We start from the raw sequence: 16,421 nt of genomic DNA, 5'->3' as shown, positions 1-16,421 counted from the left end.
GTTTTCACGCATAGGTAAAAGCGGAGACTAATCAAGTAAGGAGTGCAGCTGTAGCAGCAGATATCATCCATTAAGGTTGACTCATTAGTAACACTAGGACAATAATGATCATTTTGAAAATTTATCTGGCATGTAATTAAATTTAACAAAATATTTTGTAATGTGTTTTCAATGAATACTTACTTATTGTGTTAACTCAGGTGGAATTAAGTTTGAAACAAAGTTTTAAAGGGTATTCAAATGAGTAAACAATTTTAAAGTGATATTACATCTGTATTTTGTATACAGAAAGGTATATGGGATATTGGTGTTCCAAGTTCCTTGGCCTAATGAGCCAAGATCTTTATCGGTTCCTTGACAAAGGACATATCTGGGATCACTTCAATCCGCTACAATGGAATCACATATAACGAATCTGATCAGTAACTCCCAAGCATGGATACATGGAACACATTATGAATGCACTCCATCCCAGGCGGTAAAACTAGTTGGTAAACTGTAGGACCTATTCTCTCGAGAATATAATAAGGCCCAATAAAGAGAGAAGTCTTCTTCCTTTTTTAGCCAAATCAAGAACCTTTCTCTAAGGTGACACCTTAAGGAATACCTTGTTGCCTATACTAAATTCGATGCCTTCCATTTTAGATATGTATATGACTTTTGTCTGTCAAAAGCTTTCTTAAATTTACCCTGAATCATCCGTACATTATCTTCTAACTCTTGAATCAATTTTGGACCAACCAACTTCCTTTCATTAAGTTCGTTCCAATACAAAGTAGTCCTACACTTTCTCCTATACGACACCTAGTATGGTGCCATATGAATTCTGGTTTGGTAACTGCTATAGTAGGCGAACTCGACCAATGGAAGGTGATCCTCCCAACTACCCACAAAATCAATGAAACAACATCGTAGCATATCCTCAAGGATCTATATAACCCTCTTTGATTGTTCATCCGTCTGTAGGTTAAGGTAGTGCTAAAATGTAACTTAGTCCCCAAGGCCTTGTGCAATGCCTTCTAAAACCTCTAAGTAAACCGTGAGTCCATATTAAAACTAATTGACAAGCGTACCCTGTGAAGTCTCACAATCTCTTTGATGTAGATCCACGCTTACCTTTCCAAAGTGAAATCCATTCGCACTGGTAAAAATGGGCAGATTTGGTCAATTGGTTTACCACTACCCAAACGAAATTGTGCTTCTGTCAAGTTCTCAGTAACTCCTTAATGAAATCTATAGTTACCCTATCCCATTTCCATTGAGGCATTTGGATTGGCTAAAGTAAACCGGAGGGAACCTGATGTTTCGATTTTACTCGTTGTTTGTACATCTTGTCACCTCGGAGGTGCACAGAAAGTGGACTATAATGGGCTTCACCAAGTATCCTAGCCTTCAATTTCGTATTAGCTGACACACAAAGTCGATTTAAAAAATACAACACGTCCCTATCTTTCAAATCAAACTCCAAAATCTTGCCTCGACGGACTCGCTCTGCCTTAGCCATTAATCGTTCGTTTGTCGCTTGTAGCTCTTTCAGTTCCCTAACTAACTCCGATTCAACCCAGAGTTCTGCAACTAAACCTCTATTTAAAGTCAAACTTATCCTAGCTAACAATGATCGGAGGTCGGTCATCGAGTTATGACTCAAAGAATCAACCACTATATTAGCTTTTTTGGGGTGATAGTCTATGACACATTCATAATCCTTAAGCAATTCGACCCAACGATGATGTCTCAGATTCAACTCATTCTTGGTAAGCAGGTACTTGAGGATCTTGTAGTCAGTGAAAATGTAGCACTTTTCCCTAAAGAGATAATGCCTCCAAATCTTCAAAGCAAAGACCACTGCGACCAACTCTAGGTCATGATGTTGGGACCATTGGTGTACCCCATGGCGTAGTGAAAACAAACTCGATGGTCTCATTAGCAATCTATGTACGATAAAACCAAAACTGGGAGGAAGGAATACATATTATTACATTGGTTTCTTTAAAAAACAACAAGATTGCAGCAACGGTAATAGTGATCATGAACTGTTCAAATCTCAAGCCTCCACAAAAACCTTTTTCAAAACAATTTTGAGAAAGTCGGCTAAAAGATAGAAACGGCTACTATACCCTTACTTATCCTTTTATACACAAGTTACCCTAACCTCGAAGATTTATAATTTTGAATTAATTAAAATCTTATTTAATTAATTTCAAATTAAATATTCATTGAAAGAGTTGTAATTTAAATTATGTTCTTTTAATGTTTACATATTATATTTGGGATAATTAATTTATATGTATATCAAATATACATATATTAATTCTAATTATATTATTTAATTATTGTACAATAAAATCTGTGCTTATTTCAACCCTAGGGTGTGACCTTATAGGTTCTTGTAACATTAGTAGTAATTATTAGAATCATTCTAATATTAAAAACAATGAGTGTCATCTAGCAATATATCATTGCCACGTAAGTTACAAGAAATTATGATTCGACATATCATCTTCATGACTAACTCTTTTATGTATTACATAATTTTGTCCTTTATATATAAGATAGACACAAGTCTTGGAATAGTCACACTTGTATGGCTCACCTATTTTTTCTTGATATTTAGAGTACACTATAATCAACGAATAATATATGATATCTCATATCAACTTATTCAAGCATGACCATGCATTTCTAGTCTCACTCAATCAAGTGGCCTGTGATATATCTCCTATTATGTAGGAAGGACACATCCTATCTTAATCATTCACATCCCTATACATATATAGAGATATGTTCAATATCAATCTTTATAGTGTAACCAGTTACGTAGCATGTTTAACTGTATCAAAACATACACCAATATATGTTGAGATAATAATGATCTCAAGTCTGAGGATCATACATATAGTTGTCACCATTAGCAATATTGTGACCATCCCATAATAATCTAAGACATTTTCATGGCGAGTCAATCCAATACATTGTTCTCTAACAATATATTCATGTATCGATTTTGACATCTCTGTATCGATGACAACTCAGTATCATCAATCAATAACACATTAGTCTTAAACATTTATTATTGTCCATACCCATAATGATATTTGTTAGGACTTGCAGAAGCTCGAATCAACAACTGGAACGGTTTGCAAAGAGGAGTCAGAATGGTTTTTGTGTTTAGGGAATAAGGAGATTGAAAGATAGAAATTTTACATAATGATTTATAGTGGTTCGACTTCTCAACCAAGTCTACATTCACTACCTTAGCTCCTCACCAAGGATTTTCCAATAAATTCACTAATTTGTTCTTTCTTTTTCAAGGACAAAGAGATAACCTTTATAAAATCCCTAGTTTTTCACGGGTTAAACTAGAACCTTTCCCTAGCTTTTCATGGGATCAGCTAGAACCTTTACCCTTTACAAAAGGATAAAAGAAGTAAACAAACAAACCTTTCAAAGGTAGGTGTTTACAAGAATTAAGCTCACAAGAACAGAAATATTTACAAGAGAAAGATGAAATAAGAATGAAAAACTATTCTCTTGTGTTTGATTGCTTGGATAGTTGTTCTCTTACTTCTTCAAGTGTCCTCAACTTGTATTTATAGCTTGAAATGAGTTTGAAGTCATATATAGCCGTTATGGATGTTTTGGAGCCGTTTGGGGATTATTTTTCTGCAAAATAAGGTTATCCATAACAGGGGGTATTGATAGGGGTATCGATACCCATTCATTAAATTCAAATGAACTAGCCGTTGGAGCCTTGGGGTATTGATACCTATAAAGGGGTATCGATACCAATTTTACATTTTGTAATTTGAGCCTTCATGGGGTATTGATACCCATTCATAGGGGTATTGATACCCGTTCATAAGAGGTATTGATAGGGGTATCGGTACCCATTCATAGGGGTATTGATACCCATTCATAGGGGTATCGGTAACTCTTAATATTTTTGCTCAAATCCAAATTTAATGGACTTTGAAGTATTTTTGAAACCTTTGAATAAATTCAATTCAAGTCCAAAAACATTTTGTCTTAAATTGTTATATCAAAACATAGTTCAACTATCTCCCCCTTTTTTATATAACAAAACATTTGAAAAATTGTTTTTGGAAAAAATTCCCCTTAATATAATGTTTAATGTAAAAAATATCAATTGATTACAAAAGGATATCAATTGTTGAAAATATATGAAAATGTTAAGCTCCCCCTTTTTCATTAAGAGATTGAAAAATTGTTTTTGGCAAAAATTCCCCTTGATATAATGTTTAATGTAAAAAATATTAATTGATTACGAAAGGATACCAATTATTACCAATTGTTGAAAATATATGAAAATGTTAACCTCTCCCTCAATTAAAGCATTTCAAACAAAATTTAGCTTTAAGAACTTGACACTTAAGGAAAATTGAATTTTAACAAATAATAACAAACATGTTAGTAGCACATGAAATTCAATATATCCAAGTATAAAAAACTTTATGCAATATAAATTTTTGAAATTAAGTGCAAATGCAAAAAACTTTTCAAAAATGTTATGCATTTGAAAAAATTTGATATCAATTGTTAGAGATATATCTAATACAATTTTAAGTACATGCATAAACATTTAAGTTTAGGTCAAAAAATTTAAAATTTTAATATCAATTGTTAGAGAGATATCATTTGCATTTAAAATCAAAGTATTTGAAAAGTTTATATCAATTGTTAGAGAGATATCATTTTCATTAACACTAATTGTGACAAAATTTTATTATGATGAACTAAAAATTCTAAAAAAATCATTAAAACTTTAAAATGTTCTCATAAAACCTTTTTAACATACATGAGATTAAAACAATAATGCATAATCATTTTAAAACAAAAAGCTCATGCATGATTAAAATCAATTGAACAACCAAATAACCAAAATTAAAAGCATTAAGCTTAGAGGTTACCCATTCCTTTTTCATGTGTGGGTAGAGCATCTTGAATATCATCACCATTGCTTCCATAAACCTATAATAGACATTCATTTCGATTTTGGTATCCAAATTGCTTTGGATCCTTGGACGTTAATTTCAATGCCCCTTGTTCCCTTCAGAACCTATACTTGTCTAATTTTAAAATGTTTTCCTTTCTTCAAAGGACAAGTATGTTCCTTGTGACCATGAAAATGACAATGTGAGCATTTTGTCATTTTTAAACATAATAGGTCGTCTTTAGAAATTAATTCTTTTTCTTTTGTTAAGCTTTCAAGCTTAACTTTTAAATCAAAATTTTCTTTTTCTAAATAATTTATTTTGATTTTTGAAAGCTCTAAATCATTTTTCAAAATTTCATTTTGATTTTCAAAATCGACTTTTACTTTCAAAATCAATTCATCTTTAATTTTGAGTTTTGAAATTAATTTCGTATATTTGGAATTCATGGTCTGAAATCCCAAATACAATATATTATAAGCATATTGTAACTCATAAAAAGTAAATGAATTAAATTCATTTGAGTTAGAAGATACCTAGAATTCTTCATGAGTGGCCATTAGGTATAGGTTGACTACTTCATCATCATTGGATTCATCTTCATCTCTCAAAGCCGCCACATATGCCTTCTTCTTGGATGATCCCTTCTTTCTTAGAAGGGGACAATCATACTTGACATGCCCCGTTCTTTGACAATTAAAGCATACCGGGGGACTCTTCTTCTTGGTTGATTCATGCTTTACTTCCTTGGAAATCATGAATCTCTTTAACTCTTTTAAGAGCTTGACCATCTCATCTTGTTCATCATCATCTTCATCCACCTCATCACTTGAATCTTAATAACTTTCATTAGTGAATTTGAAGGCAATTCCTACCTCCTTCTTCTTCTTTTCATTTTCTTCCTCTTCATTCAAAACTATCTCATGAGTGAAAAGAGAACCAATCAATTCATCGAGAGTGAGAGACTTTAGATCTCTAGCTTCGATAATAGTCGTCTTCTTCGATTGCTACGACTTTGGAATAGAGTAGATCATCTTCCTCACGAGCTTCTCATTAGGGATTACTTCTCCAAATCCCCTGAGATCGTTGGTAAACACGGAAAATCTATCCATTATAGCTTTGATGGCTTCATCGGGTTTCATCTTGAAGTTCTCGTAGCTATGGTTGAGAAAACTTTTCTTTGTTTCCCTCACTTCATCGGTTCCTTCATGAGTGACTTGAAGCTTATCCCAAATCTCTTTGGCACTTGAACAAGATGAAATTCTTCCATATTCATCTGGGCCTAAAGCAAAAAAGAGAATGTGCATAACCTTAGCATTGAGCTGGTTCTTTTTCTTCTCTTCTTTACTCTCATCATCCTAATCATCTAACTCTTCGAGTGGAGTGTAGTAACCATTCATGATTGAGTTCCAAGCTCCTAGATCATAGGTTTGAATAAAGAACATCATCTTATTCTTCCCATGTGCATAATTTGCTCCATTGAAGAAGGGTGGCTTGTTGATAGGTTGTGAATCCATAATATGTGAATCTTCAATGTAATACGCACCAGAGGTTGAAGCCATCTTTTTATCGATTGTATCGAGAATCGGTAGAGCTTCTTCGAGGAGTGTCTCAATGATGTTAAACCTTCTAACGAGTCAAGATTTGATACAAATTGTTGGGATTTGCGAAAGCTCAAATCCATAATCAGAATAGTTTATACAGAGGGGTCAGAACGGTTTTTGTGTATAGGGAGTAAGGAGATTGAAACATAGAAATTTTACATAGTGATTTATAGTGGTTCGACTTCTCAACCAAGTCTACATCCACTACCTTAGCTCCTCACCAAGGATTTTCCAACAAATTCATTAATTTGTTCTTTCTTTTTCATGGACAAAGAGATAACCTTTACAAACTCCCTAGATTTTCACGGGTTAAACTAGAACTTTTCCCTAGCTTTTCATGAAATCAGCTAGAACCTTTCCCCTTTATAAAAGGATAAAAGAAGTAAACAAATAATCTTTTCAAATGTAGGTGTTTACAAGAATTAAGCTCACAAGAACAAAAACATTTACAAGAGAAAGATAAAACAAGAATAGAAAACTCTTCTCTTGTGTTTGATTGCTTGGATAGATGTTCTCTTACTTTTTAAGTGTCCTCAACTTGTATTTATGGCTTGAAATGAGTTTAAAGTCGTATATAGCCGTTGGGGATGTTTTGGAGCCGTTTGGGGATTATTTATTTTTGCAAAACAAGTGTTGAAAACATTTTTATGTTTCGATATAACAAATTAAGTATAAATGAATTTTAAGATTTTACAAATGATTTTCTAAGTATATTCAATTTAATTACTCGAATATCAAATTATTACTCCTCTCAATATCAATTTCAAACCTTACTAAATGTGTAAAATTGTGTTTTATACTTAATATATTTTTGAAACAATTTTCAAAAAGTATTTTGAACCAAAATCAAGCCTAAAATCAGTTTTTCAAAGAAATGCACCGATGCACCAATGCATGCATCGATGCACCATGAAATAAATTGAAAATCAAATGCATTTTATGCATCGATGCGCATACCATGCATCGATGCACTCAGGGTTTTATGAAAACATCGAATGCATTTGATGTATTGATGCACCAGCTATGCATCGATGCACTCAGACTATTTTAAAACATCGAATGCATTTTATGCATCGATGTACTCTTAGTGCACCGATGCACTAAGGGTCTAATGGTCAAAATATTTGAATTTTACACTTGATGCACCGATGCACCTTGGGCATGCATCGAAGCACTGACGCTCTCAACTGATTTTATTAATTGTTTTCACACTTAAATGGCTCTATTGACTCCACTAATCATCCCCAATGTTCAGAATCAATTGAAGGAGTATTTAAATAAGCTTAGAAGCCATTGATCAACAATAAGAAATAACAAGAATCAAGAATCAAGTGAGAATCAAAGAGAAAGCATCAAACTCATTGTTTGAGCACTTCAAGCCTATTTTTCATTTAATATTCATTTTGCTTTCAAGAACATTACTTGTACTCAATTGTATTCATTCTTGATTGTTCTATTCTTTGTTCTAGAATTGTGCAAACAATGTACCTTGTGAGGTTTTTCCTTGTAAGTTTGCAAATTTGTGTATTTCTTTTTGAGAAATAGTGTTCTCAAGAATTGGGGTATATTCTTGAGGGAGTTGTAAGGTTATCTCTTTGGCCTCAAAAGAAAGAACAAATTAGTGAATTTGTTGGAAAATCCTTAGTGTGGATAGCTAAGGTAGTGTACGTAGACTTTCGTTGAGAAAGTCGAACCACTCTAAATTGTTGTGCAACTTCTTTCAATTTTCTGCAAAAGCTTCCACCAACTTTTTAATTGCCAATTCACCCCCACTTGGCCGATTTCGTCAATCGATTAACTCAACAATTGGTATCAGAGCCTCACTCATTTGAAGGTTTAATCACCTCTTGAGTTGATTCGGGAAGAGTTATATCGATTTTTAAAGTCATCAATGGCCGACACTTCAAACTCTGACTTCAGTTTCTATTCATTGCCCGTTAACAAGCCTCTTTCTTCAATGGAGCTAATTATGCTTATTGGAAGAATAGGATGATATATTTCATTCAAGAAAGTGACATGGGAGCATGGAACATCATAGAAGATGGATACATCAAACCCTCTACGCACCCGAGGTTGTGGAGTGAAGGAGAGACAAGATTGTTCCAGCTCAACTCCAAAGCTATCCATATCATCTTTTGTGCTCTTGGACCGGATGAATACGGGAGAGTTTCATCTTGCACATCCGCCAAGGAGATATGGGAAAAACTACAAGTCACTCATGAAGGCACAAACGAGGTAAAAGAATCTAAAATTAGTCTTCTAACTCATAGCTATGAAAATTTCAGGATGAAACCGGATGAAGATGTCAAAGCTATGACGGATAGATTCTCCACGATTGTCAATAGCCTTAAATCATATGGAGAAATCATTCCAAATGACAAGCTTATAAGAAAGTTAGTTTAATCTCTTCCAAAAGCTTGGCAATCAAAGAAGACGACGATCATTGAGGCTAAGAATTTGAAATCCTTAACCCTCGATGAACTTATTGGATCTCTCCTCACGCATGAAATGATGCTTAAAGAAGAGAAAGACCTTGAGAGAAGAGACGAGAAGAAGCAGACAGAGAAGAAGAAGAATATGAGAGTTGCTCTCAAATCAACAAAAGATGAGAGTGATTTGGATGAAGATGACGATGACGAGGAAATGGCATTGTTTGCCAAACGGTTCAGAAAAATGATGAGGCCTAACCGAGGAAGAAAATTCAAATGAAATGAAGGCTTCAAAAATGAACCAAAAGAGAATGACCCGATCATTTTCTATGAATGCAAAAAACTGGGGCATGTCAAATATGATTGCCCACAATTGAAGAGAAATGGTCAATCACATAATAAGCGCAAGGCTCACGTAGCTACATGGAGCGATGAAGAAGATTTTGATGAAGAGGAACAAGAAGTAGCAAACTTGTGCTTGATGGCATTCGGGGAAGATTCTAAGATAACCTCTAACTCATTTGATTTAGATGATTTATCTTATGATGAGTTATTAGAGGAATATAATGGGTTGGCTTCGAATTATGTGAAATTGTTTTTAAAATATAAAAATGATATTTCAAAATTGAAAAATGAAAATAAACTCATATCCAAAACCAACAACGATCTTGAAAGTAAAATCAAAGATTTGCAAATCAAACTAGAAGAGTTTGAAAAGAAAAATTCAGATTTGCAAAATTTACTTTCAAAGGTCAATGATGATCATCAAAAGAAAATTAATGATCTTAAAGCTTCTTTTGATAAAGTTGGAATAAAACGTTTTGAAAATGGAGAAAATTCAAAATCCAACTTTGTTAGAAAAAATGTTAAAAACTACAATCATAGAGGTCCCCAAAGAACCTCTAATGGAAAAATCGTTAGAAGTATATGGGTTCCTAAAGGACTCGTTAATATTAAAGATAAGGATATCCTACACAAATGGATACCTAAGGGAACTAGGATTTTCGAAACTAATGAATATGGACCCAAAAGAATTTTGGTACCAAAAATTAGAAATTAATCTATGTTTGTAGGAAAAAGAGCATTGCTACAAGGCACAGGAAACAAATTCAAACTCATGGTACCTTGATAGTGGATGCTCAAGACACATGACCGGGGACAAAAGCCGGTTCATAGAGCTTAACGCCAAAAATAGAGGAGAAGTGACGTTTGGTGATAATTCAAAAGGTCACATTGAAGGTATAGGTACAATAGGTAATACCTCTTCAATACAAATTAAGAATGTTTTATATGTGAATGGATTAAAGCATAATCTTCTGAGTATTAGTTAATTATGTGATAAGGGATTCAATGTCATGTTTGAAACTAATGGTTGTAAAGTTATTGACATTGCATCTAATCGGATTATGCTTATTGGTCATAGAATAGGAAACATTTACATGGTGCATTTAGGTTCTATAGATATGACTAATTTGTGCCTAGTTGCTAAGGATGAGCATGATAGTTGGTTATGGCATAGAAGACTAGGACAAGCTAGTATGAGTGTTTTGCAATGGCTAATTCAATGAAACTTAGTAAGAGGGTTGCCTAAACTAAAATTTGATAATGATAAAATATGTGATGCTTGTGCTAAAGAAAAACAATAGCGAGTTTCTTTTAAATCCATTAATGATATATCAACTAGTAAAGTATTACAATTGATCCATTTAGATCTTTTTGGGCCATCTAGAACTACTATCTTGGGTGGAAAACAATATGCATTTGTCTTGGTAGATGACTATTCTAGATATACTTGGGTTCTATTCTTAAGTACTAAAGATGAAGAATTAGAAAAATTCATCACGTTTTCAAAAGTAATCCAAAATGAAAAAGGTTACTCTATAACTAGTGTTAGGAGTGATCATGGAGTTGAATTTGAAAATCTTGGATTTACTGAATTTTGTAATTCTAATTGTATTAGCCATTATTTTTCAGCGCCTAGAACCCCTCAAACAAAATGGAGTTGTTGAGAGGAAAAATCGAACTTTAGAAGAAATCGCTAGAACCATGCTTTGTGAAAACAATTTGCCAAAATATTTTTGGGCGGAAGCCACAAATACCGCTTGTTATATTATTAATCGAGTAATGATTCGGCCCATTTTGAAGACAACTTCATATGAACTTTTAAAAAATAAAAAGCCTAACATTAGCTATTTTCATCATTTTGGATGTTAATGTTTTGTTTTAACCAACGGTAAAGACAATCTTGGCAAATTTGATGCTAAAAGTGATGAAGTAATTTTTCTGGGTTATTCCTTAAATTCTAAAGCTTATCGAGTATTTAATAAAAGAACTTTAGTTGTAGAAGAGTCTATACATGTTGTTTTTTATGATAATCCCCTTCCGAGGAAGGATTCTTGTGTGAATGATGATATAGGTATTATAAATACAAATGACGTTAGACATGACGTTGGAGAACCATCATCAAATGAAGAAACGAAAGATGAGAAAACTCATGACCCTCTTGAGAATCCAACTATTAAAGAAAGGGAAATATCTTACCCAAGAGAGTACAACTATGTCAAGGATGGTGAAATTATAGGTGATCCATCCAAAGGGGTAACAACTCGATCTTCTCTTAGAAATGTTTGTAATTATGTTGCATTTATCTCATGCATAGACCCTAAGAATATTAAAGAAGCATTAAATGATGAACATTGGATTATGGCTATGCAAGAAGAGTTAAATCAATTTGAGAGAAGTAAAGTATGGACATTAGTTGAAAGGCCTGGTAATAAATCTACTGTAGGTACTAGATGGGTATTTAGGAATAAGCTTGATGAAAGTGGTAATATAGTGAGAAACAATGATAGACTTGTTGCTCAAGGGTATACTCAAGAAGAAGGCATAGACTATGATGAAACATACGATCCCGTAGCTAGGATGGAAGCAATTAGAATGTTATTAGCATTTGCATGTTTTCATGAATTTAAATTATATCAAATGGATGTTAAAAGTGCATTTTTAAATGGATTTATAAAAGAAGAAGTGTATGTGGAACAACCTCCAGGTTTTGAAGATTTAAAATTTCCAAATCATGTTCTTAAATTGACAAAAGCGTTTTATGGTTTAAAACAAGCTCCTAGAGCTTGGTATGAAAGATTGTCAAACTTTTTAATTGAAAAAGGTTTTTCAAAAGGGAAGGTTGACACTGTTTTTAAAGCATAAAGGTAAAGATTTATTAGTAGTTCAAATTTATGTTGATGATATAATATTTGGTGCTATTAATGATGTTCTTTGCCAAAAATTTTCTAAGCTAATACAAAGTGAATTTGAGATTAGCATGATGGGGGAGCTCTCATTTTTCTTGGGACTCCAAATCAAGCAAAGAAAAGATGGCATCTTCATCAATCAAGCTAAGTACGTCAAAGATATGCTCAAGAAGTTTGGACTGGAAAATGGGAAACCTCATGACACTCCAATGAGCTCATCAACAAAGCTTGACATAGATGAAGGAGGTAAATGTGTGGATGTTAAATTATATAGGTCAATGATTGGTTCATTGCTTTATCTAACTGCAAGTAGACCGGACATTATGTTTACTGTTTTCTTATGTGCTAGATTTCAATCATGCCCTAAGGAATCACATTTACTAGCTGTTAAGAGAATCTTTAGATACCTTAAGGACACTTATAGTTTGGGACTTTGGTATCCTAGAGACTCTACCTTTAGCTTGCATGCCTTCTCTGATGCAGATTATGGAGGTTGCAAATTAGATATGAAAAGCACCTCCGGTACTTGCCAATTCCTTGGAAATATGTTGATTTCTTGGGTTTCAAAGAAACAAAATTGTGTAGTATTATCTACCACTGAAGCGGAATACATTTCAGCTGGTAGTTGTTGTGCACAAGTTTTATGGATGAAACAACAACTTTTTGACTATGGAATTGAAGTAGGTACCATTCCTATCAAGTGTGACAATACTAGTGCTATTTGTCTCACTAAAAATCCCATCCAACACTCTAGAACTAAGCTTATTGAAATTAGACATCACTTCATTAGAGACCATGTCGCTAAGGAAGATGTAGTTCTAGAATTTGTTGATACTTTGTACCAATTAGCGGATATCTTTACAAAACCTTTAGACAAAGAAAGATTTTGGACACTTAGGAGAGAATTAGGTTTAACTAACCTATTTTCACTTAGAGTTTAAAATAATTTTAGCTTTTAAGAATAAATGAAAAATGCTTATAATAGTAATTTTTTGATTGCATTCATGGCTATTAGTTAGGGGGAGTTTATGTTACTTTATGAAAATACATTTTATGTTCAAATGTAGTTTAAGGATTAATTTGATTAATTGAACATGATTAATTTTCATTATATGAGTTGCCAATACCACTAGAGCTAATTAATTTAGCATTTTGAGTGTTTAAAACAGATTTTTGACATTTTTTGTGCTTAATGCATCGATACACTTAACAGTGCATCGATCCATCCCTTTGAATATGCATCGATACACCATGAAGGTGCACCGATGCACGCCTTGAATGTGCATCGATGCACAAGGCCATGCATCGATGCACAAGGCTATGCATCGATGCATCCGTCGGGTTTTTGGATAAAAACCCTTATTTTCTTCATTCTCTCAAAAACTCTTCAAAACACTCACTTGCGTCGTTCGCCCCTCTCTCTCCCTAAATCTCCATTTGCTCAAAATCAACATAAATTTGTCGGAATCTTCGAGCTTTTCATCTCTATATCCTGCTACTATCATTAAATCGTGCAACACAACATCTCATTCTCATCAATCCAAAATGTTCAAGGCATTTTTCTAAAAAACTTCTAGTTTATCATATTTTGATCTTAGGACTAGTCTTAATTAGTTCTAGGATGAAAACTATATCGGGCATTGATTGTTTGATGATTACAAACTAGATTTTATAACTAATTTCATCAAAAACTTCCAAAATTTCAATGAATTTTTGAATTTTCGAAAATAAAAAAAATTAAAAATCTAAATTTAATTTTTAAATTTGATGTTTTTGATTTAATTATGTTATTTTCATGAAAACTATATATATTATAATTTTCAAATAGTTTTCAAAAAGTTGTCCATTAGGATTCGGTTTACAGAACCTTGAACTATTGAGGACTCAATTGAGTTTTCGGATTGATTATTGTGCATACATGTGTTTCAAATTGCAGGTTACATTCTTTATTCTGAATCTTTAAACCATGTAAAATCCAAAACGCCCTAGGAGTTTTTCTAGTCGTTCTACCTGACCTCCAAATCTCGTTCCTCCTCCACCTAATAGTCTTATAGGACACTGTTTCAATATGCTTGAACGTCGTCGAGACGACTTGTACCATAGGTACAAGGAGTCTTTCCAATCTTATAGAATCCGTGAAGAGTGTATTTCTTATCTTCAAGCCATGATTGATTTTGACTTCGAATACCTTCCGATTCTCAAAACTTGGAAGTTTGATAAAATGTTTCACCTCAAACCTATCGTCTATCATCAGTTAGTCCGCATTTTCTACTCCAATGCGGTATGCATTCAAAACCAAACTCAATGTGCGACTATAGCAATTAGATCCTATCTTTTAGGCCAATATATTTATATTGACCCCGAGACTATAGCTTTCTGTTTTGGGCTAGATGATGATGGGTTATATAATGAGAATGAAACTATGGAATATACCTATGTTCCAAATGCTAGTGTTAGTACTCTATGATCTCACCACGATCGTGTTCTTCATTTGATGATCTCTTGGTGGTTTAGACCATCCGGAGGTAGGTACTCAACTCTTCGTACTAGGGATTTATGGTGGATGCACTGTATCAAGAATAAGAACAAAATAAATCTGCCCCACATTATATTTAGTCAACTAGTGGATACCATAAACATTGTTCCTTCAAAACATGTCAAAACATTAGTTTATGGATGTCTTCTTAGCAACATTTTTATCAAACTCGGTCTAAACGTCTCTCTCGACAATCTCATCCTTCTCCAAAATCAAATCAATCTCACCTCGTTGAAGAAAGCGGATTGGAAACAAGATGAGGAAACCGGTCTTTGGGTCTTTCGACCCGGTAAGCAAACTCCGGGAGTGAGTTCTTCATGAGCTGCTCCTAGCTCCTCTCGTGCTCCTCCTCCTCCTCCGGCTCCGGCTGCTGACGATGATCCCGAACTTCAACAGCTTATGCAAGATATCGACGATCACGTACCAGATAATGAGCCTACACCAGAACTAACTCCACAAGAGGATCAAGTGCCTCCATATTTTTGTTCATTTTTTGAGACATTTGATCTACAGTATGCTTTTATCGAATCCCACTTGACTGCTACTCACGAAGCGGTAAATCATCGCTTAGACATTTTGGAAGCTCGACAGATGGAGTTTCAAAGGGAGATGCTTGCACGTATGGATGCTCTTTCTCTTGAGATGCAAGCACGATTTCCTCCTCCTCCTCCCGATCCTTCTATGGATGAGTAGACTTTGTTTTATTTTGGAACAGCTTAGAACTTTAATTGTTAAAACATTTTGAATACTTTGGCATTATTTTCTTTAGTTTGACGTTTGTTTGGATTTATGATTTAATATGTTTGGATATTTAAGCTTATTTCTATATTTGGTTTGGTTTTAACGTTTAATTTGAGCTTAATGTTTATTAATTTTTGCATCATTAGACATATATGACCAATTATCCATTACTTGTTTATGAATATTGATTATGAAACTAATGGCTAATCTCACTTTTGATTGTGACCTTAGCAGCTTAATCTTATTTACTTATAATCAATTGGCTATATTTTCAAAACCTTGTTTAAAACATTTTAGAGTCTTTTTGATTTAACAAAAAGGGGGAGAAGTGTAAAAGTGTTAAAGGGGAGAAGTGTTAGAGTAAGGGGGTAATTTCAAACTTGATTTCAAAATTTATTTTCAAAATCTTAAAATTACACAAATGTTTTGTATATCAAAAAGGGGGAGATTGTTGAAAACATTTTGATGTTTCGATATAAAAAATTAAGTATAAATGAATTTTAAGATTTTACAAATGATTTTCTAAGTATATTCGATTTAATTACTCGAATATCAAATTATTACTCCAAGTCTCTCAAGATCAATTTCAAACCTTACTAAATGTGTAAAATTGTGTTTTATATTTAATATATTTTTGAAACAATTTTCACAAAGTATTTTGAACCAAAATCAAGCCTAAAATAAATTTTTCAAAGTGATGCACCGATGCACCAATCCATGCATCGATGCACTATGGAATAAATTGAACATCGAATGCATTTTATGCATCGATGCACATACCATGCATCGATGCACTCAGGGTTTTATGAAAACATCGAATGCATTTAATGCATCGATGCACTCAGGCTATTTTGAAACATCGAATGTATTTTATGCATCGATGCACTCTTAGTGCACCGATGCACTAA

The 16,421-nt window shown here is 33.5% G+C and overlaps 1 protein-coding gene across 1 annotated transcript; it reads right to left on the bottom strand.

The window, feature by feature from the left end:
- Nucleotides 1-1,276: 1,276 nt before the first annotated feature.
- Nucleotides 1,277-1,924, bottom strand: LOC120193282. The gene has a single exon (XM_039195819.1). It carries the CDS (start codon nt 1,922-1,924, stop codon nt 1,277-1,279), a length of 648 nt encoding a protein of 215 aa, XP_039051750.1.
- Between the last annotated feature and the right edge of the window lie 14,497 nt (nt 1,925-16,421).

This window comes from Hibiscus syriacus, unplaced genomic scaffold (assembly GCF_006381635.1).
Source record: "Hibiscus syriacus cultivar Baekdansim isolate YM2019G1 unplaced genomic scaffold, ASM638163v2 tig00116994_pilon, whole genome shotgun sequence".
Classification (NCBI taxonomy): domain Eukaryota; kingdom Viridiplantae; phylum Streptophyta; class Magnoliopsida; order Malvales; family Malvaceae; genus Hibiscus; species Hibiscus syriacus.
Note: the sequence above shows the minus strand (reverse complement) of the source record. Positions and strands in the feature narration are given on the sequence as shown.

What these genes read in the sequence shown, in the direction of transcription:
- LOC120193282 (XM_039195819.1), bottom strand. Translation starts at nt 1,924, where the DNA reads ATGAGACCATCGAGTTTGTTTTCACTACGCCATGGGGTACACCAATGG.